Source organism: Portunus trituberculatus, chromosome 39 (genome assembly GCF_017591435.1).
Source record: "Portunus trituberculatus isolate SZX2019 chromosome 39, ASM1759143v1, whole genome shotgun sequence".
Classification (NCBI taxonomy): Eukaryota; Metazoa; Arthropoda; class Malacostraca; order Decapoda; family Portunidae; genus Portunus; species Portunus trituberculatus.
The window spans coordinates 18,773,000-18,794,909 of NC_059293.1; the positions used below are offsets into that span (position 1 = coordinate 18,773,000).

The following is a 21,910-nucleotide window of genomic DNA, read 5'->3' on the forward strand; positions in this document are numbered from 1 at the left end:
ATTCCGCATCTCTTCCTATTCCTCCTCTTTCTTTTACTCATAATCTTCCTTATCTCTTTTCCTCCTCATTCCTCGTTTCTATTCCTCTTCTTCCTCCTCCTCTCACTTTATCATTCTACTTTCTTTTCTTCCTAAAAATCTTGCAATTACTTCTCCTCTTTTGACTTTGTCCTTTAGCTATCTTTCAATCACTTTCGTTTTGCCCTCCCCTTTTAATCTTCCAATTTCCCTTCACATTCATCGTCGTGTCATCGCCCTTCTCTTACTTTTTTTTTTCTTCTAATCCTCCTCCTCCTCCTCCTCCTCCTCCTCGTTTTTCATTATTTCTTTCTATTTCTTTTTTTTTCATTTCAGTCTCACAGTTTCTCGTTTTGTTTCACTTTCTGGTTCTTTCTTCCTCAGTACGAGCTGGTGGTGGAGGCGCAGGCGGGCGAGGAGAGCAGCGAGGCACGAGTGATTGTACGGGTGGAGGACCAGAACGACCACGCCCCTGTGTTCCCTACGTCCTTACACGAGACTCAGATTACAGAGGAGGACGACAGACATCTTCCTAAAACAATCTTGACGGTGAGGATCGCTCTGGGTTTTGGCGTAAAATTCCTACTGTCTTCTTTTGACACCTCGGTTTTCCCTTCGGTACAGAGAACACTGAACTGTGAGGATTGATTTGTCTTCCCTCTGGTACAGACAGCTTTATTTTTACCATTCGGTTTTCTTTCACCTTCGAATTTTTTTTTCTCCCGAGTGGAACCTAAAGTGAGATCGCTCTGGCCTTTCCTCTCGCTTATGATTAGAGTATTTACTGCTTTTTTTTAATCAAGAACGTACATTTTCACGATGCTACAGAATGTCACCTCTCATTAGAACGTTCTGCAGCTTCTCCATCGTTGCAGCAAGTGACGGCGACAGACGCAGATGCGGGGGAATTTGGTCGCCTCACCTACAGACTGTCAGGTGACGGTGTGGAGGGCAGCGAGGAGGAGTCTGCCTTTGCTATCGATCCCTTGACAGGAGCCATACGTCTACTGAGAGTGAGTACATGTACAGATTTTTGAGGCAGGTTCGGTTTATTATATTTTCCAGCATCATATACAATTTAACGAACCTGATTACTTCCAAAGAGTAGATGATGATCCCTTCTTTTCTCTTTATGGGTCTTAAGAGTGTGCTTTTCCCTTATTATTGTTGTATTGGTTCATAATGACAGCTGAGAGAGAGAGAGAGAGAGAGAGAGAGAGAGAGAGAGAGAGAGAGAGAGAGAGAGAGAGAGAGAGAGAGAGAGAGAGAGAGAGAGAGAGAGAGAGACAGAGAAACAGAGACAGAGAGACAGAGAGACAGACAAACAGACAAAAAGACAAATAGACAAATAGACAAACAGACAGACAGGCAGACAGACAACAGACAACAAAGAATAGTCCATTGAACTCATAACAATAAGCGTAAGAATTTCAAAGTTCATGGATTAGAGTAATTCCATTCCGTGCAGCATAGTTTATGAAAATCAGACTGTTTATGTGAATTTCCACCAAGGTGTCGTACGCTACATCACGCTCCACCTTGTATATTGTATTGTAAGGTATTGTTACTTGCCAATGACTCCCACGCATCGTCGTATTTATGCACGCAATATTGTAAACTGGGACACTGAATTTATCTGGAGTTACTCACCCGAACTCTTCTCATAGACTGGCATTAGAGTGAAATGAGAGGCCAAAGATATATGTTCGTCCACCATCACTCACACTCTTACTTACCACTGAGGTATTACTGAGGAATATAGTTTAAATCTCGCTCAGGTAGATTTACGAACATCCACCGGTAATAATTCAGCGATGATGCATTTTATTATTTTTTTTTATTTATAACATTTGGGCTTTTCACGGGAATTTATGGGCAAAAGAAGATTGGTTAGGTTAGTCTGGTGGGATGTATCATGGAGTGGGGTTGCTTTCAAGGACGGAATCTCTACATAACATTACAAAGGTACGGTGCGATACTGGTAAGATTAAGGTCCGTATTCAGAAACGCTTTGCTCTCTCACCACGACAGTTTTACCAAAGTCACAGAGACAACTAGCCGGTTTTTGAAGACAGTTTCTTCTTATTATAAACTAGAAATCTTGCTAGTCCATCACCAGAACCATAGAAATATCCTTGAAAACACGAGTATCTATGTTCTTTTGGGGAACTGGCAACATAGTGGGCCTTTTTTTTCATATTTTGTTGCCCTTGGCCAGCTGTTCCTCCTGCATAAAAAAAATCTTCAACTAAAGTGTTTGTAAAGTAGTGATGGTGAGAGAGCTAAGCGTTTAAGAATACTGGCCTAATAGCTATAACTGCAGTCTTCATGTTCCTCGGGTGAAGCGAAGTTGTAACTGTACAGAGATGGATTCAAGGACAAGGCCAAGGCATCTCCCTCCAATCCATCGAAATAACCTCTCCCTATCATCCCTCTCACTTCTCTCGATTACCAGCGTCCATCTACCTTCCTGCGTCCCTCCCTCTCTCTCTCTCTCTCTCTCTCTCTCTCTCTCTCTCTCTCTCTCTCTCTCTCTCTCTCTCTCTCTCTCTCTCTCTCTCTCTCTCTCTCTCTCTCTCTCCCCACCTCACTCACTCCACGCCTCCTTGCCACACGCTTTGGTCCGTATTCTGAAACGCTTTGGTCTTTCTCCACGATTATTTTCAGACACAGATATGATTAGCCAAGTTCTCAAGAGTGTTTCTCCTATTATTGATGTAAAAATCTTGTTAATTTGTCACTAAAACCGTAAAAACACCATTGAAAGCCGGTGCAGTTTCAAGTACAGGCTTTTGAATGCAGTGGATAAGCAGCGCAGAAGTGTTTCAGAATATGGTTATTACTCCCCGCAGCCCCTGGACCGCGACCCTCCCCACGGGCGGGCACAGTGGAGCCTGCGGGTGACTGCCACAGACGGGGAGCTTGAGGCACACACCGACGTCCGTGTTAATGTGAAGGACGTGAACGATAACGCGCCCTTCTTTCCCTCCCGCACCACCACCGCCGCAGTCTCCGAGGACACTCCTAAAGGTAAGGAGTCGCACCAAAGAACACATCCCACGCAGTCGGTATGAAAATAAATGTTCTGTGTGATGGACTTCTGGTTTAGATGAGATGTACGAGTCACTCGGACACACGCGCCGCTATAATGAATTGCCTGCCAGTGGAGCGTGATATAAATGAACCTCTAAAAGTGTACCAAGCGCATAACCAACTTTTCCAAGGACTGTCCCAGAGTTGTTTGTTCCTAATGCCCGTTATGATGCCAGCCATTATTATAAAGACCTCTACCTCTCTCCCCATTATCTGCGTGGGCAGGGTAAATGATGCGAAGAAAATTGTCATTATTCTTTTTTTTTATCGAGAGATTTCCTCATCGTTGCCTTTCTCCTCTCCCATTCTCTCTCTCTCTCTCTCTCTCTCTCTCTCTCTCTCTCTCTCTCTCTCTCTCTCTCTCTCTCTCTCTCTCATGGACCACTTTCCGTCCCCCTATTCTCAACCTCGAGATAAAATGTCAGTAGCATACTTGAGGCTGCTGAAGTTGCCGGAGCTGCTGAGGTTGGCAGGGCTGCTGATTCCCTTCATGCATCTCCGACACCAGTTCACCTGCTGGGGAGAGAGAAATAAACTTAAATCTGAGAAAAGTGTTGATCTAGCCAAACACTAATTCCGTGGTGCACGCAGTCACGTATAGTCCAGATAGCATTAAATTAGTCGAGGCCAGACCCACCCAAGCTTTTAGTTGTTGCCGCTAAGGCTCGAGCTTGTGCAGGATACGTGTCTTGAATCTGCACTTTTCCACTCTGCGTTAAGCTATGTTGCTACTGACTATCTCATCCTGTCATGGTACTAAAAGTGTTTCAAGACAAGAAAATAATGCTGGAGCTTATTTTCTGGATGAAAGCCAAGTGGCAGACAGGGAAAAGCACGTTCATTTTTCTGAAAAACCTGAAGTGTAATGTGCGGACTTATTAAAACGGAAAAACTGTTGACATTTCAGAGCAAAATGCAAAAGCACGAGCACTCTCACAGAAGAGAAGCAACTACTGCGTGAAAGATCGCAGAAATTATCACTAAAAGAAAATAACTCGTTAGTATAACTTTCACCTTGTTCCTAACTCTCCGATAGGCTTCATGAATTGGTCAGGTGTAAGTTTATTCGTACAAGACAGCGTGGCCACCAAGAGGAGTGTTCAACTAGTCCAAGCCTTTAAACATATTTTTCGTTCAGCAAGAGTTGTGTATGATTGCAGAAATACGAGAAGACAAGACAATACATTGTAATTGGCACTCACAAGGTTAACAAGCAAGTTCATGTCCTCCTACAATGCACGTCACAACAGGCAATTCACGCACACCTCACCCACTTGTTGTCCATCCTCCCACGTGAGTTGGCTAATAAACGTGCACCGCCTGTCCTCCACTTCGATGTACTCAGCATGCTTCACCTCATCCATTGTCAGCTCATAACCAAATCAACGCTTCTCTCCACCTGTCATCATTCCTCCAGTAACATGCACAGACACAGGCTTGCGTCACTGCCTGGGTCACTCTGGCAATAGCACCATAGATCTCTCTCCTATTCTTTACAGCACACTCACATTATTACACTATATATCAACATTATCCCCTTTAATACTTCAATATTTACTACAATAAAGCCATCATATGTTATTTAATAGTACACACCCACTCAAATTTTTCATAAGTATGAAAACTTTCTAGGATTAAAGATGGTATTAGGTTCTTCTGTTGCCAAGGCATCGCGCGCGCGCGCACACACACACACACACACACACACACACACACACACACACACACACACACACACACACACACACACATAGAACATGAATCCTGTCTTTCATTACGTAGGTAGGCGAGGTCTTCTCTCATTGTCAGGAATGGTATTGAGTCTCTGAGCCTTTTTTCCACAAACCCGTAATTTTCCTAATCCTATCACACACATTGCAGGGACTCATTTCAGCAGTAATCCCTTCTACTCCTGCTGACACAGTTTTGTCCCCCTCCACTTCTACACACTACAGGAAAATCAGATACATTACTCTGACAGACAATTACTTTAGTCCCGCCAGTCCAACTTTTTTGTGTGTGCACCGCGTCGCCATACGCCACACGTGTTGTACAATTGCCTGCCATGTCCCTCGTACACACAACACTTGGCCAAACACCGCCACTCTGCACTGGGTAAGCGTGATGACTACGCTTGTTATTACTATTCAATTCTCTATATCATTAACTGCTTTCAAAATTGTCCATATTGGCTGAAAACGAACGAATTAACACTGGTATATCGCATTGTCACTAAGAATACTTGTTCACGACACGCCTAGAAGGAATCACTGCGTTCTCTAGGGTAAACTCACTCCCAAACTTGATGTCCTCTACTTGTAGCCACCGACACTGAAAGATTATTCCATTTGGGCTTCACTAGGACTCAATATGTGCCACGGTAGAGAAGTTTTCCCTTGTGTTTACTGCAGCCCATCACCATCGCGAGAAACACCTTAATGTTGTTGACTAAAACCTTGCCCATTACGCTAACTATCTGACATTTAATTATTTTTCATAGTGTCATTATTATATGTGTATTTTATTGTTACTTTCATTTCGTATGCACAACATGATGCCACAATTCAGGGTTAAATCGGTCTGCTGCTGCTGCTCTCTCCCCTCCCTTCCCAAGTCCTCACTCCAGCTCTCACCCTCCTATCACCTCTCCCTTCCATACCACACGCCCCACCTCTTCTCCATCTCCCACTGTCCCCCCTCCCAGCGATCACGGCCGATGCAAATTTTAGTCAACAATTGGTGGCTCCCCTCGCGGGCTGCATAGGTTCCCAGTCGCCCTAAATTAGTTCATCCTATGATTTTATCCTCGAGGGGGGTAGGAAGGGAGGATGGGAGATGGGAAGGAGGAGGAGGAGAGAGGTACGGGATAAATGAAAGCTTTGCCAGCCTGCAGCGAATGGCACCTGAGTTCATAGCATTGAAATAGATTTAAATTTATCGGACAGTTTCCTATTAGACTTGGCTGGTGAGTCCTTTGGATAACGGGAGCGATATCGACTATGATACGTCAAGTTGACGAGACGTGTCATGGCAGGCACCGTGGTGGCGCGTATGGTGGCCACCGACCCTGACGACCCTCGGGAAGGCAACAACGCGCGCCTTGTGTACTCGCTGGAGAAGAATGTTATCGACGAGTCCAGCGGCAGCCCTATATTCGCAATCGACAGCGAGCTGGGCGTCATCACCACGGCGCTGTGCTGCCTCGACCGGGAGAAGACCCAGCGCTACGTCATCCAGGTGGTGGCGACCGACGGCGGCGGCCTCAAGGGTGAGTATGAGGGAAACACGCCCGTGTCACTCTTCTTTTCTCCCTTCCCCTGCCGTCAACCTCGCTGCTCACCCCCCCCCCCTTCACGCCTCCCCCAGGCACGGGAACGGTGGTGGTGGACGTGGACGACGTGAACGACGTGCCTCCGAGGTTCTCGCGGCCCGAGTGGACGCTGGACGTGTCTGAGAGCCTCGATCCTGACAACGTGCTGGCCACACTCACCGTCGTGGACCAGGACGTCACCAACGACTTCGCCTACAGGGTCAGTTCCAGTTCCAGTCTCTTTCTGTAGATTAAGAGACCACTTGACACTATACACTTGTCTCTCTATGCCATAGGATATAGCAGTACTATTACTATGCATCCACCTACATTTGGATAAAGTGTTGTTCATAAAAAGTACTGATACAGGATAAAAACTATTCATCTTAATGTTTGTTGGATATTGACTGCAGGTGGTGCCCAACAGCGGGAGAGGCTGGCAGATGTTTACCGTGGAGGGGCGGCGGCGCGGCGGGCCGGGCGGAGACCTCCGCTCAATCACGTCCCTCGATTACGAAAAACCTATTCACCGCAAAGGGTTTCGCTTCAAAGTCGAGGTCACGGACATGGTACGTCTCTCCACCTGGCACCTATCCGACTCACCCAAACACACACTACACACACACACACACACACACACACACACACACACACACACACACACACACACACACACAGTGAAACTGTATAGAAATAACTAAGTAGAGTTTTTTTTTGCCTTATAGGGAAGAAATGGATGGGATGACAAGTATCACGTGGACGGCGCTTGGGTTAACCTGAGACTTGTGGATGAGAATGACAACGCGCCCACCTACATCAGTCGGCACGCGCGGCTCACTCTCCCCGAGGACACCCCCATCGGAACACACCTCACCACGTTCACCGCGCGAGACCTTGACGGGGTGAGTCTAGGCAGAGGCAAGATGTAGTGCCTCATATTGTTCTGTAGCATCTACACCGTCTTCGCACTATGTCATCTCTCCTGTCAGGGAGGGCAAGCAATCCGGTACCATGTGGCTCCAGCCAGCGACCCCGGCCGTCTGTTTGACGTGGACGGCAGCGGCGCTGTGCGTCTGGTTGGTGGGCTGGATCGGGAAGTGGCGGACACTCACAGTGTACTGGTGTGGGCGGTAGACCAAGGTGCGCCACCAAGAACGGCCACAGCTACACTATCCGTGAGTACAACACACCTGACCTGCATTGCATTGTGGTGTTTTTGTAGAACAGTAAAACTGAAAATGCCAAAAATTCTTCAAATGTTCTTCAAATATTCTTTATCGAGTAGATCGATGTGACAGACGTGAATGACAACCCGCCGTTCCTGTCTGAGCCTCGCGAGGTGCAGGTGACGGAGAACAGCCAGGCACAGCTGGTGGCGCGGGTCAAGCTGGGTGATCCCGACGACTGGCGGCAGGGTCACGGGCCGCCCTTCACCATCTCCCTGGACCCCCGCGCGCCACCTCACGTCACCGACAGCGTCAGAGTCACGCTGGACAGGAGTGAGTCGCGCCAACACTCTGTACACTTGGCTACACTTGTTTTCAGTGGAGCTGCACCTCCGCTTCCGAAGGGAGCGAGACTTGCCTCTCTGGCTGACGCCTTCCTGTGTTTGGTGCAGGAGGAGACGACGGGCGGGGCGTGGGCGTGGTGTGGACGCGGGCGGCGCTTGACCGAGAGGAGCGTCCCTCCCTGCTGGTGCCCCTGGTGGTGGGCGACGCCGGGTGGCCGTCCCTCACCGCCACCGTCACCCTCACCCTGCACGTGGCCGACGTCAACGACAACCCCATGGCGCCCGCCGCCAAGACCGTCACCGTGCACACCATGCAGGTCTGCCTCGCGCTGTGCTTATCTCTCTCCATCCATCTCATCTCTCTCTCTCTCTCTCTCTCTCTCTCTCTCTCTCTCTCTCTCTCTCTCTCTCTCTCTCTCTCTCTCTCTCTCTCTCTCTCTCTCTCTCTCTCTCTCTCTCACACACACACACACACATGTATCTCTCTCTCTCTCTGTCTCTTTCAGCGGCAGGGAGCGGCGGTTCCCCTGGGGCGGGTATACGTGCAGGATCCGGACGACTGGGACGCCGCATCCAAGACCTACGCCTGGAGAGATCCTCAGGCGGGTTTCTTCCTCGACACCTCCAGCGGCCACTTGTCCATGGCACCCTCCACCCGAGACGGCCGGTAAGGTCATCTATTTTTTTTTTTTTTTTTTTTTGTATTTATACCATGTGGGCTTTTCACGGGAATTTATGGGCTAAAGGGGATACTTTTTGGGTACCCCCTATGTCAAAGCCCACCCGCTAGGAAACCTTTGCCCCGAGTAAGGAAGCTCAACCTACACTCGAACCGTGGACAGGATTCGAACCCGTGCGCTTGGAGAACCCCCGGATCCCAAAGCACGCATGATTCCACTGTTCTTTATTTATTTATCTTCACAACTTCTTAGTTTCGAAGAAATATACGCTGATTGAAAATGCTTCGTGACAATACGTAGAAGTGTATGAGCTTTCTCCGAACACATTGAATCCTTCATGTAAGTAATGCACCGAAATGTCAAGACTCCCTATATCAGCAGATGAGAAATCCACTGACTGATTGATTGGATGCCTGATTCACGTTACACAACATTCTACGAAAAAAGAAAAAAAAATTACAAACAATGAATTTCATGTTATCAAATAGTATTAACAATGAAATAATCCAAAACAATGATGGAAAAACTGCTTAACTTACGTGAGAGAGAGAGAGAGAGAGAGAGAGAGAGAGAGAGAGAGAGAGAGAGAGAACACAAGGGGAGGTCATGAACATCTAGAATACGACCTTTCGCATTGCATTGTAGCTCTCAAATGTAACTTACAATTCTGCACCCGAGACACGTTATTCAGTCCCTATCTTGTGACGCAGGGCCGTAGCAGTGTCCAAATTGCCTTACTTCCTTTACAGCGGGGTTAGCCAGGCTCTTCTTTATCACCCAGCCTTGTACTGTGAAAGTGATGGGGAAATGAGAGAGAGAGAGAGAGAGAGAGAGAGAGAATGGTAATAATAATCAAAGGACTGACACTCGCACACCAGGTTACAACATGAATACCCCTTTAGCGGTTCAATATAAAAGCATACCACGTTTCTCCATCATTGCATATCACAGCCGTATTGAATTGTGGCATCACGCAATAGTAATTAATTAAGCCTTCTCAAAACGACACGCTGAAAGCACTCACAGCCTCTCGGGGCGACTAGGATTGCGTTAATCTTTGGTATAATGTGATACTCAATTGCGTGAAGAGTATCAAAGCGAATTTTTTTCACACATTTTACTGTTCTGGTATATAAAGTCTGTATCTCATTCTCTCTCTCTCTCTCTCTCTCTCTCTCTCTCTCTCTCTCTTGCTCTGAATAATAACCAATATCTCCTTCGTTTCTCCCCTTTACAGTAAACTTTCCAACACCTTGCATTTATTCTCTCTCTCTCTCTCTCTCTCTCTCTCTCTCTCTCTCTCTCTCTCTCTCTCTCTCTCTCTCTCTCTCTCTCTCTCTAGCCAATATCTTCCTCACTTCTCCCCTTAACAGTAAACTTTCAGACACCTTGCCTTTTTATACATATTCTTCGCGCGACCTGAGCAATTCAGTGAAATTGCGTTTGCCCTTCAATAGTTACTTTCAGAAGTGTAAAGGTTACTTTTATCTTTATTTTACTTTACATATCCATAGTAGTTGGTTTTCCTTCATGTGTGTATGTGTGTGTCTATGTGTTTACCTCCCCTCGTGTCACAAAAGTAATTTAACAGTACTGCTCAAACTCAATGAAAATTATGTATACTAACGTAAAAAAAGAAATATAGAAAAATTCCAACACACCTCAACAATGGTGGATCACAACTTCCATTGCAGATATGAACTGAGTTTCAAGGTCAGTGATGACAGTCAGGGTCAATTCGGTGTGAAGGCAAACGTGACTGTGGAGGTGAAAACGATGAGTTCGGATGACGTGAAGCACGCGACTCCCATCACTCTGGCGGTGGACCCAGGCCACCTTGTCAAGGCTGAGAAGGTCAGTATTGTAGAATTAAAGCGTCATAGTGCGTAGCCGAGCAGCCAAATCAGATTTATTATTTATTCATGGGGTTTTTATTTATGGCAGTGTTGAATAGCGGGTGTTGAATAGCGGGTATACATGGCGGACAGGGCACCCTCACACAGATCCTGCTAATGGTTCATCACTGCGTCCATGCCAGCGATGGTAATGCGTCATGACTCTCGTGAAAAATGTAGATCGCATAAAACCAAGGCAATTTTGTTTGTTCAGATTGTAGTTCATGAGTTTCTACGAATCTACAATATTGCTGCTATACTTCCTCTCTAACCCTGAGCTTAAGACAACAGATTAATGATGTGAACAATGAATGGCGAAGGAAAAAGCAGGCATAATCATCACAACCCAGGTCCAGGAAACTTAGATACATGAATTCTGCAGGGCGAGGCTTCCTTACTGACCCGGCTAAAAGCTACTGTCAGTGTATGGGTGGGAACGGAGGTGGAGGCGGCGTGGGTACAGCTCCTCAAGGAGAACCAAGAGCCTTCCATGGGGAGCGCTGGTTCCCGAGTGTGGCTGGTCACTCCTGGGGTCATCAACGCTGACCACGCTCTGCTTTACCGCAAGAACGAGGTGAGAGTTGATGTTCAGTGGTGCTTGAAAGAAGTGTTCTCTAAGGGCAGCATGGCATGGGCGTGGACTATTCTTTGATTGGAACCGCGCTGCATGTGCAACTGAAGTATTTCTTCAGATTTTCACAAAAAAAAAAAAAAAAAAATGATATCAAACAAGAATATAAACTCGTAGATTTCAGTTACCTTGATCTTGACTCAGGATTACCTTATAAATGACTCACACTTAACTGAGGCCTAGAATCTATCAAAGTTAAGACATGTGCTAGACTAACATACATAAGTAGTATTTGTGTTTAGCATGAATTTTCACTCAATTAGCTTTTCAAAACACTACCAACCCCAAGCTGAGCAACATTCTGGGAGTAGAGGTGAAGACTGTCGGAGTGGGCACGTGTCAGGAGCACTTCGTCGATAAGGTGCACGTTCCCGTGGGTACCGAGAAGCGCTCACCAGCAGATTCTGAATGCGAGCAAGGGTGCTGGGCGCGGACCGTCCTCAGTAGCGGATTCAGCATTGTTGATGCTAATACCTCAGCTGTTGTGGGACCCAGACTAGAGGTGCAAACAGGCTGTGGTTGTGACAACTCATCGCCTCCACCTGACACCACCTGCACGCCTTACACCTGTCTGAATGGCGGCAGGTGTGTCCCTACATCAACAGGCACAAAGTAAGTGTGCATGTGTATTCACGTTTTCTTTCAGGCATGGCAAAAAATTTTGGACGCTTATGAGCCACTTTTTCTTTAGCTTTCTGTATTTCTTCCTTCCTCCGTAACTTAAACTGTCTCGCTTTTTTATCCAGGTGCATCTGTCCCCATGGCACGTGGGGCTCCCGCTGCAAGGTGCTCTCCAGACACTTCAAGGGCGGCGTAGGGCACGGTACCGGTGGCGGCTCCATGTCCAAGGGTGCATGGGCGTGGGTGCCGCCAATTCCGCCTTGCGCTGAGGTGCACGTTAGCCTGGAAGTATTGAGCACGGTGAAGTCTGCTGCGCTGCTCTACTCTGGGCCAGAGCAAAGAACTGAGCAGGGCCAAGGCAGCCGTGACCTCATGCTGCTGGAACTGAGTCATGGGCGGCCAGTACTACTGCTGGACCTGGGCGACGGCCCCGTCACCCTCACCCTTAACTCCTCCGCCTCTCTAGCCGACAACACGTGGCACAGGATAGACCTCATCTGGAAGGACGAGGTGAGTCACCGAGGCCCTGCCCGTCAGTGTCCTTCCCTACTGTCTCTAGGACCACGTAAACATACTTGTATTAATCTCTCTCTCTCTCTCTCTCTCTCTCTCTCTCTCTCTCTCTCTCTCCTACGCACAGCTCATGGAGATGATCGTGGATCTGTGTCTGGGCAGCAGTTGGGACGAGCCACCAACTCTTGTTTCGGCCATTCAAAACCGCACAACAGCACCAGTCCTTCCTGACGCCCATGCATGCAGGGGAGCGGCGAGGCTGCCGCGGAACGCCCGTGTGCTGAACACCAGCGGGGTGCTTCAGGTGGGCGGGCTGGTGTATCCTCTCCCGGCCCTCAAAGCGGAAGGGAAATCGGCGCCGCGCCACCCGCCACACTTCCGAGGCTGCCTCAGGAACCTCAGGATCAACGGCAAGGTGAGTCTAGTGTGCAGCGTGAGTCTCGCACACTAGTACACGAAGTGGAATCATTATTTCGTTTAGGCTTCACATTTGATTTCACTAGACGCACAAAAACGCGCCTTGCTTCAAATGTTAAGGCAGAAGGTACGTACGACACGCTATAAAAAAGCAGTTTCATGCGCCTGACTTCCTTACTGACGCCTGAGGCGAGCCAGGAGCCACCTTCAACATGGGGGGAATGGCCGGGACAGGGTGGAGGGCTCGATAGCGAAGCGCTTTGGCCTGGGCGGGTGGCACTCCCCTTTTAAGCCTTAAGAGGCTATATAACCTTTACTGTTTAGTCCGGGGCCAAGGTGGAAACTCATTTTCTGGCCACACTCAGGGCTCGGCTGCACACAACAACAACAACAACAACAACAACAACAACAAAAACCACAACTACTACTGCTACTACTACTACAGCAACAACAACAACAACAACTCCAAGCACTCTACTTCAGGTGATTCCCGAGACCACACGGAGAGGTGCAGAGTGTATCACCCTGGCATTTATATCTGAATTACTCTCACTGCTGGTAATACATTTTCCGCCACACACACATTTTGTTACTAGGCTGTACAGTATCCTCGTAAAAAGAAAAAAAGAAAAAAGTTGTTAGTAAGTCTGAGATGTATAAATTCACTGATTGGTAAACCATTGAGCTAATTGCATAAAACATTTCATTTTCTTTTTACTTCCTACGATTTATAGGAGGGCAAGTTTTAAAGCGACTCCTTCATCAATACTCAGATTGCTTTCTGGATCTCCTACTGGATCCACGGTACTTTTTTTATGAGGTCTTCCCGGAAATCCCTAAATTGCAGCTGAGTTAGCTCCCAACCATCCTCTGTAGGCAAATATTAAAACACGTCTCCGTCTTTGCGACTCACTTTTTTCTCTTTCTTTTCGTATATTTCATTCTCTTCCTCTGCATCTATAAATAAATAAGGTCTTCATTGCTTATGCGATTGTAAACGCTCGCTCGAACATTTTCTTACCTTTTTCTGTAACTATTCGTATTTCACCCACCCTGCAAGTTACTGACAAATGGAAGAGAGAGAGAGAGAGAGAGAGAGAGAGAGAGAGAGAGAGAGAGAGAGAGAGAGAGAGAGAGAGAGAGAGAGAGAGAGAGAGAGAGAGAGAGGGGAAGTGAAGAAGGGGGTAAAAATCTTCTTGTTCATGCTTGTTATACCCCACAAGGTTGTTTTAGCACAAATGCGGTTCCTTCGCCTAAAGCGTTCAGAATACAGAATTCTTGTCGGCTTAAGGGCATTGAGAGCAAAGCTTCCGTGATAGTAAGCAACGTCTGTTAAAGTTGGCTGCTTCATCGCTGTTTCCGAGAACTGGGCTTCCGCGCTAATCAAGACGGATTATTCAGATTAAGTTTCCTTCCTCCTAATTTGAGCAAGTACTAATCTGCAATTCTGTTGGTTTGATGGGTTTTTGTAATGCTTCTATTCATGGTGTTTTTTTATTCACTGATAACGGCTAAGGCAGTGGAGCAACGATCTCCATCTGTGTGTAAAGAGAAATCCTCAAAAGATAGAGGATGTGACTTTTGTGATACTGTATCATCGCTTTTGTGGTTATTATTTCTTTACATACCGTATATACTTTGTATAATTTAGTTATAGACTATACCAGTGATGTGGTACCACGAAGGGCGCTACAGTGCCACGCCACTGGAATATATATACCCATGCCCTGTTTCCCTAGTCTTACGAGAACAGATCGGAGGTGTCTGCCAGAATGATGGTCGAGACGGAGGTAGGTTAATCAAGTTACTGAACTGACACAAAGGCAGAAAAGTTAAAAAGAAAGAAGCTTACAGCAGCACAAAGAATCCCTGCCTCCAACCAGCAACTCGACTATAAACAACCGTCAGTCAAGAGCAGGGGAGCGAAGTAAATGAGAAGGATAGGGCTCCAGCGATGCCTCATATTAACACTCGTTCAATTCCATTTTTGGAATATTAACTGCCACTGCGCATCATCTGATTTCCGAGAGTCAGCAGAGAATTGCTGCTCCCATTTATTACTGATCGTGCATGCAACAATACAGACAACACCAATGCTTTTCCAATTCAACAATGTAATTTTGTCTATACAGTAGGATATATATATATATATATATATATATATATATATATATATATATATATATATATATATATATATATATATATCCTTTCTTTCCTTTTTCTTTCTAGCTAGTGGACCTGGGAAGCGGAGTCCTGAGCAGCGCCAGCTCTCCGGGGTGTCCTGCCGCAGACTGCCTCGCCAATCATCTCCACTGCGGACTCCACGGCAGGCAAGTGTTTACGTGAAAGCAGTCTTCAGTTCTTGTGCTATTATGCTCCCCCATCCCTCGCCCTCACCCCTCCTTCTCTCTCTCTCTCTCTCTCTCTCTCTCTCTCTCTCTCTCTCTCTCTCTCTCTCTCTCTCTCTCTCTCTCTCTCTCTCTCTCTCTCTCTCTCTCTCTCTCCACATTCCCCTCATGTCTCAGTCGGTCAACCTCTTCACAGAGTGAGAGTGAGTGAGTGGATGAACCCACCGCACTTAAAACAGGCAAGGGATCGTTGGTGAGGAAGGGACAGCTGGCAAGAGGCTTAGTGGGGAATGAAAAGTTCTAAAAGAGTGTGAGGAAATGGGAGGTGAGCGGGAGGAATATAGGGAAGGATAAATGATTAAATATACGTAGCTAAATGTCTCTCCCAGTACTCGTATGTGTGGCTCCGTGTGCTTCTAACTCGGGGTCAGGTGTCCTTCGTTCATTTGCATCCCTCAAGCACCGGATGTTATTGCAATCTGTTGTCTTAATCGACTCATGCAAATATGTGACGGGAGAGTCGCGGGGACTGGCAACAAAGGAAATTGGTGACTGGCTCTCCAGCTCCTTGTGATGAGACAAACTCTGCTTTCATCACTGTTTAACTTCTGCTCTTTCTTCAGAGATGAACATATTTACATAATTAACTAAGTAATGCACGTGTATATAACAGTACTGAGTTCCGTGGCAAGTTGTCGGTAATGTTCACTACTTTGTTAGATCTTACACTGGTAGTAAATGCGCTGACACAAGATGCGTTCGAAATCAGTGAGGTGCCGATAATCCAACCACGCCTGCAGCACTACCACCAATAGACTTTCAGACATTTCCTCCCTTTACCCCTTCCATTAAACAAAAAACAAAATGAATAGATAAATAAATAACAGATCAAAATAATAATTAAATAAAAATCAATCAAATTAGATTAGATAGATAGCACAGACGTCTTTGTCTATTTGCGACTGGAGGTGTCGTGTCATGCCGGTTCTCAAGATCATATTCTTAGTGTTGACGTATTCACGTTTAACCTTCTAAACATTTTTACCTGATGATGACAAGTATGTTGACACTAACTTCCAGTTCCAGAGTACAAGTGCTAATCAGATTTTTTAAATTTTTTTCCACGGTGCTGCAGACAGCCTTGGCGCCGCCGCCATGACTAGTTAAGCTGATTACGCTACAGCCTCGTGTGACAAGAGAATTTAACTATTTTTCCTGTTTCATCCAAAATCAGAAAAAAACATTCGTACTCAGAAGAGAGAGAGAGAGAGAGAGAGAGAGAGAGAGAGAGAGAGAGAGAGAGAGAGAGAGAGAGAGACTATAAAAGAAAAAAAAAAAGAAAGATAAGTGAGCACAAGTACCATAATAGGAGGTGATGAGATGGCCATGGCTATGAGCAACTTCCATATCCACAAAAACACTTCCATCTATAACGACTATATAACGAGGCTCATTTCAGTTCACTTAGGTAACACTTTCTTCGAGGGTGGCTTCTGCTTTCCGCTACAAGAAACAAACAAATTCCTTCATACTTGCATCAAAAGGAGTACTAAGCTTTCAGTATTTCTCGGTACAGACACCATTTTCTTGTTTACACCCTCCAGTAGTGGCAACTAACGAACAATTTCCCTCACGGCCTGACTTGCCTGGACGCTTGAGTGAGTCAATAACTCGGGGACTGCTTGCTGTGTCAACTAGGGTGTTAGTTAAGAGCAACTAGACTACCGAATCGTGGGGCTGTTGTCATATTACTCTCTCTCTCTCTCTCTCTCTCTCATATGGATCTTTCACGTAACGGGTTCAGTTTATGAAGGGGCGGCGTCCTCTCCTCAAGGACCCACTCCTCAAGGTGCTAACCGCCAGTCTTATGTCACTCCTCGCACGTCGACGCAATATTTCCGTGCACAACACAGAGCAGCGGGAGGGAGACAGAAGGCGCGTCATAACTCACTGCCTGGGCCAATAACGTCCTGGAAACACACACGACACACGAAAGGGAAAAAAAAAAAAGTAATACTAAAAAATGAGTGAAAATAAGATAGCTATTCTTTTTTCCCCTTTTCTAAATCCGCTTAACGACAATTACAAATTATATAAAAATGTTACCGCAGTCGAAAATCAATGTTTATGATTCTTTCTTGCCGTATAATTACTGGAAATAAATGGCCAGAGTAAAAGAAATGGAGGTAAATATGGGTGATTTTTATGAATTCATACGCGAAATAAAAAAAATTGAGAAAATGTCAAGCGGCCAAATGAGAGAAAGAAAAGTTTCCAACGATATTACTTCCTAACAGAGAACACGCCCTGCATTTTCCTCTTGTTCCCTCCCACTTCACGTTATTCCGGACACTCACTTCCCCTTCCACTTATCTCCTTACTCCCCTCCGAGAGGCGGGGCCCGCCATCTCCACAGTAATGAAGAATCTTTGCCGGCAGACTCGCGTGAACAGTTCAGGACTAACGTGTTAATTAGAAAGGTGCGCACCCGGTAACTCCCCTCAGCACATGACTACAACTGCGTTCCTTGTTACTCTTGACCCTTGAGTGACAGTATCCAAGCCCCTCATCTCTCTCTCTCTCTCTCTCTCTCTATAGCTTCGTTATTCCAATTATGCTAGATTCTATCCCTCTACTTTTCCTTGTTTTCTTTTTTCTTTTTTTTCTTAACTGTGCAATGGTTTTCTTACTTTTGAAAATAAAGAAGAAACATAGAAAGTTTAGTAACTATGTACTGATCAACATGAATACTTCTTACAGGTGTCAGGGGTCACCGGGGTCCCTGCGGTGTGAGTGTCAGCCTGGGTGGAGCGGTCCGGGCTGTGCCTCGCCCACCACGCCCGCCACCTTCCTCCCCAACAGCTACGTCAAGCTGGCCCTGTCCTTCTCACCGCTGGCCTACACCACCTCCATCACCCTCAGGTACACGTGGACACTTTCACGAGGCTCTGTGCTGCAGCTGCCGGCCGCCGCCACTCCCTTTCACTGCTTCCTTCCCGCAGGTTCCGCACCCTGAGGAGGAGAGGCGAGCTGGTGGTGCTGTCATCGCAGCACGGGCGGGACAGCTGGTCGGTAAAGCTGGTGGGCGGCCGCCTGTGTGCGGTGCTGCACCTTCACCCTCGACCTCCAGCCTCGATATGCCTTTCAAGGGCAACTCTCACAGATGGTCGATGGCACTCACTCACTGCTAACAGGTAGGGTGGCCTTGAATACCGGCAAGTTGCTGTAGAGGCCATGGTATTGCTCCCTCTCCGGATAATAATAAGAGTAATAATAATAATAATCTTAGTTTCAATAGATAAGTTTGCTTTGCTATGAATTCTTGATACATGGATGGGAGGAACCATGTATGTTTGAAACACGCACCACCCCTGCTCTCCACGCACATGAATTGACATCCTTTATTACAGTGACATACTGCGTGCAGACCCTCCTTCACCTCACTGAAATATTGCTCTGAAATTAAAGTAGCAAAGTCTTCTATTCAGTTACTGCTCCAAATAGATACACCAAAGCCAGATAATGTGTGTGTGTGTGTATATATATATATATATATATATATATATATATATATATATATATATATATATATATATATATATATATATATATATATATATATATATATATATATATATATATATATATATATATATATATATATATATATATATATATATATATATATATATATATATATATATATATATATATATATATATATATATATATTTCTTTGCCATTTTCCTCCTTATCACTTCCTGCTCCTCCTTTTACCTGACCTTTGGTTTCTATTCTTCCTCGTCCTACTTTCATGTGGAATTTTTGAATAGACATTTCATATAATTTACAATTTACCTTATGTATTTTTAACAAAAGGTATGGATCGGCCACCTTCCTGTCCGTGGACGACGGGGATGGTGACTTGTACAATGCATCGCTGGTGCTGGAGGGACGGCAGCTGCTGGAGATGGATGGCCAGGAGGGAGTGTTGATTGGAGGCTCACCAGAATATGTGGGAGCAACCATGTTTAAAGTACACAACGACTTCCGAGAAGGTAAGGCAGACAGGAACATCTTGAATATCCTGTAATAGCTACTTTTCATATCATTAAGAAAGTCTTTGCAGCACACTAAGAACAAAACAGGGTGTGCCATATACACTAGTTAAGATTATTTGTTCTTCTCCTGGACATCCTCATCAGAGCTTTTTAATACTTATATTCAGGTTGCATCGATGACCTGCGTATCTCAGGCCACAGTGCACCGTTGCCACCAGCTGTCAACAGCACACCCTGGGGCCAGGCAAGTGCCTTTAAGGGTGTGCAGCGAGGCTGTGTTGCCCCATCAGCCTGTGCCAATGTGTCTTGCAGACCACCGCTCTCCTGTGTGGACACCTGGAGGTCTTACTACTGTGGGTCGGTACCTGTTTCTTACCAGTCAAAACAAATCTTATTGGCAAACATATGTACCTGTGCAGTTAGTTTAAAAATAAATGACTGAAAACCACTGATGCAGGTGTGGTGAGGGACGTATGCTTAGTCGTGGCCGCATGACATGTGAAGATGAGGACGAATGCACCTGGCAGCCTTGCCTTAGTGGTGGCTCATGCTTCAACACTCAGCCAGGTAGAACTTAAAGCTTTAACATGAACTGCTGCTGCTGAATGACATGAAAAAATTATCCATCTATTATATTGTCTGGTATTCTCATAGTTTGAAAAAAGTATGCTGTACATATGAGTAAGTTATTTCAAAATATATCTATAGAAGTAAACCACAATTACACAGGATATGTGTGTTCCTGTCCTGCGGGATTCAGTGGACAGCACTGCCAGCTGCCTGATGTGGGCCAGACATCCCTCAAGCTGCCCATGGGAGTGCTGGTGACCATTGTGGTGTGGTGTATCTTCCTTGTGTGTGAGTACCTTTGACAGTGAAAAAAAAAAAAACTATCTTGCTTAAACATTACTAGTATACAGGATGCATACAGCTGTCAGGTCTGGAGTTCATTTTGTGTGTCTGTACAAAGAAACTTGCTAATAAAATCATGCATTCCCTTGTTGGCAGTACTGGTGTGTGCATTCCTGCTCCACCAACATCACCGCCGTGCTGCGCTGCGCAGGGGCATGACAGATGCCAAGGATGCCACTGTGGACTGTAAGGGTCATGTGTCATCACCATGCAACCACACACCCAACCTTCTTGAACTACAACTGCTGAAACCACCAAAAACCAATGGCCAGCCTGCCTGGGCCAGAAACCCCAACATTGCTGGTAACTTACACAATATTGTTATGTTGGTGTAGTGGATATTTTCTAGATGTCTATTCTATATGATCATGCCTATGTTATCAAAGTATATGAAAACACTAGTCATATCTAACATTATATTCAGATATACCTTCCCCTTTTCATTCTTGTTAAGAAAAATTGATATTGAAGCAGAGAGACAAGGATGTGGAGTTACATTGTCCACCTCTTTTGGTGCAGATGTGGATGTGCTACAGGTGGATGCAACATCAGAGACAAGTAGTATGGAGGAACAGAGGCGGAGTGGCACCCAGGCAGCAGTGGTTCTTGAGAATGGAGAAAGGAGAGGGATGACAACCAGAACAGAGAAATTAAGAGTAGATTTCAAGGGAGGGGAGGAAGCTGTGCTGACAGGAGACGATTTGAGGAACTATGCCTACGAGGGTGAAGGCTCATCCCCAGGCTCTCTCTCATCTTGTAAGCGTGCCGCACTTACTAAACCTTGAGCGTTCTTCCATCATAAACACCTTGTAAACGTGCATAAAATAGCATTTCTAGTGGTGGCAGTTGTGAGCAATAGTGGGTGTTTCGACTGCGAAGCTTTTATCGCCTTCCACAGGTCTGGAGAGCTGCAGTGGCAGCGCCAAATTTCTGGGAGGTTTCCGTGAGGTTGCACACATGCTGGAGTCATGACACACGGCTGGATCCCAGGTGGCCTCCACGCCACATAAAACTCATCCTGCCCATCCTCCAGCCACACCACCACTCACAGCCACAGTCGTGCACGCCACTCATAATGGAAACTCTGAGGTTGTCATCTCTTCATGCAAGTCCCTACTGGAGGCATCTCAGCCTGAAGGAGTCCAAGAGAACATGTCTGAAGGCCAGGGACTCAAGACTGTGTCCCATTCACCGGCCTCCCCAAGCAGTGCCTTCCATAAATGATTACTTTGTCTCCAAACAAATATATATATATATATATATATATATATATATATATATATATATATATATATATATATATATATATATATATATATATATATATATATATATATATGTATATATTTATGTACATACAGTTCTTTTTTTTGTGATGCGTTGCGTGCTGCTTCCTGTGTCCTTCGTCATGCTGGTATAAATGCTCTACCTTGTAAAAATATATTTTATAAAGCAGTATTTCTTTGGCAGAGTGATTTTTACCATAATGCACAGTTTTAATGAGTTCCTGTATTGTATTTCCACTATATGAACTGTTCGCAATTGCCAAATTCTTAATAAAGTATTTTCTTAAAATAAAATAAGATTAATTTTTTGTATTTCACCTTTCTAGGGTACAGCAATATACAATATTCAGCTGTGACTTATAGAAAATGAGCTTCACATCATTCTAATATCACTTTTACCATGTTCCTGCCTGCAGTGAAATAGTTGTGATGAGCTTTGAATTATATAAGCTGTTAAACACTTTTTTTTCCTAATTCCTTCTAATACAAACTTACTACTAAGATAGGTTTTTCTTCTTTTCTCTTTATTGCAAAATTGATCATTTCAATTAATAATTCCTTTCTAAAGAGAGAGAGATGACATGTTCATTGGCCTGCATCTTGAAAAATATG

General features: G+C 45.4%; 1 protein-coding gene across 2 annotated transcripts in view; it reads left to right on the plus strand.

The window, feature by feature from the left end:
- Positions 1 to 21,595, plus strand: part of LOC123515434 (putative neural-cadherin 2) — a 367,250-nt gene extending 345,655 nt beyond the window's left edge. For both annotated transcript variants that reach the window (XM_045273998.1, XM_045273999.1), the window contains 26 exons: positions 403 to 567; positions 894 to 1,031; positions 2,871 to 3,048; positions 6,146 to 6,379; positions 6,478 to 6,641; positions 6,835 to 6,990; positions 7,147 to 7,323; positions 7,411 to 7,596; positions 7,707 to 7,920; positions 8,040 to 8,248; positions 8,438 to 8,598; positions 10,306 to 10,465; positions 10,889 to 11,080; positions 11,427 to 11,749; positions 11,884 to 12,268; positions 12,399 to 12,686; positions 14,921 to 15,021; positions 17,800 to 17,961; positions 18,042 to 18,233; positions 18,919 to 19,097; positions 19,268 to 19,457; positions 19,558 to 19,667; positions 19,830 to 19,958; positions 20,109 to 20,315; positions 20,532 to 20,768; positions 20,911 to 21,595. In XM_045273998.1, coding sequence (XP_045129933.1) covers positions 403 to 567; positions 894 to 1,031; positions 2,871 to 3,048; positions 6,146 to 6,379; positions 6,478 to 6,641; positions 6,835 to 6,990; positions 7,147 to 7,323; positions 7,411 to 7,596; positions 7,707 to 7,920; positions 8,040 to 8,248; positions 8,438 to 8,598; positions 10,306 to 10,465; positions 10,889 to 11,080; positions 11,427 to 11,749; positions 11,884 to 12,268; positions 12,399 to 12,686; positions 14,921 to 15,021; positions 17,800 to 17,961; positions 18,042 to 18,233; positions 18,919 to 19,097; positions 19,268 to 19,457; positions 19,558 to 19,667; positions 19,830 to 19,958; positions 20,109 to 20,315; positions 20,532 to 20,768; positions 20,911 to 20,984 — 4,911 coding nt within the window. In that variant the 3' untranslated portion in view covers positions 20,985 to 21,595. The remainder of the gene's footprint in view (positions 1 to 402; positions 568 to 893; positions 1,032 to 2,870; positions 3,049 to 6,145; positions 6,380 to 6,477; positions 6,642 to 6,834; positions 6,991 to 7,146; positions 7,324 to 7,410; positions 7,597 to 7,706; positions 7,921 to 8,039; positions 8,249 to 8,437; positions 8,599 to 10,305; positions 10,466 to 10,888; positions 11,081 to 11,426; positions 11,750 to 11,883; positions 12,269 to 12,398; positions 12,687 to 14,920; positions 15,022 to 17,799; positions 17,962 to 18,041; positions 18,234 to 18,918; positions 19,098 to 19,267; positions 19,458 to 19,557; positions 19,668 to 19,829; positions 19,959 to 20,108; positions 20,316 to 20,531; positions 20,769 to 20,910) is intronic.
- Positions 21,596 to 21,910: the final 315 nt, after the last annotated feature.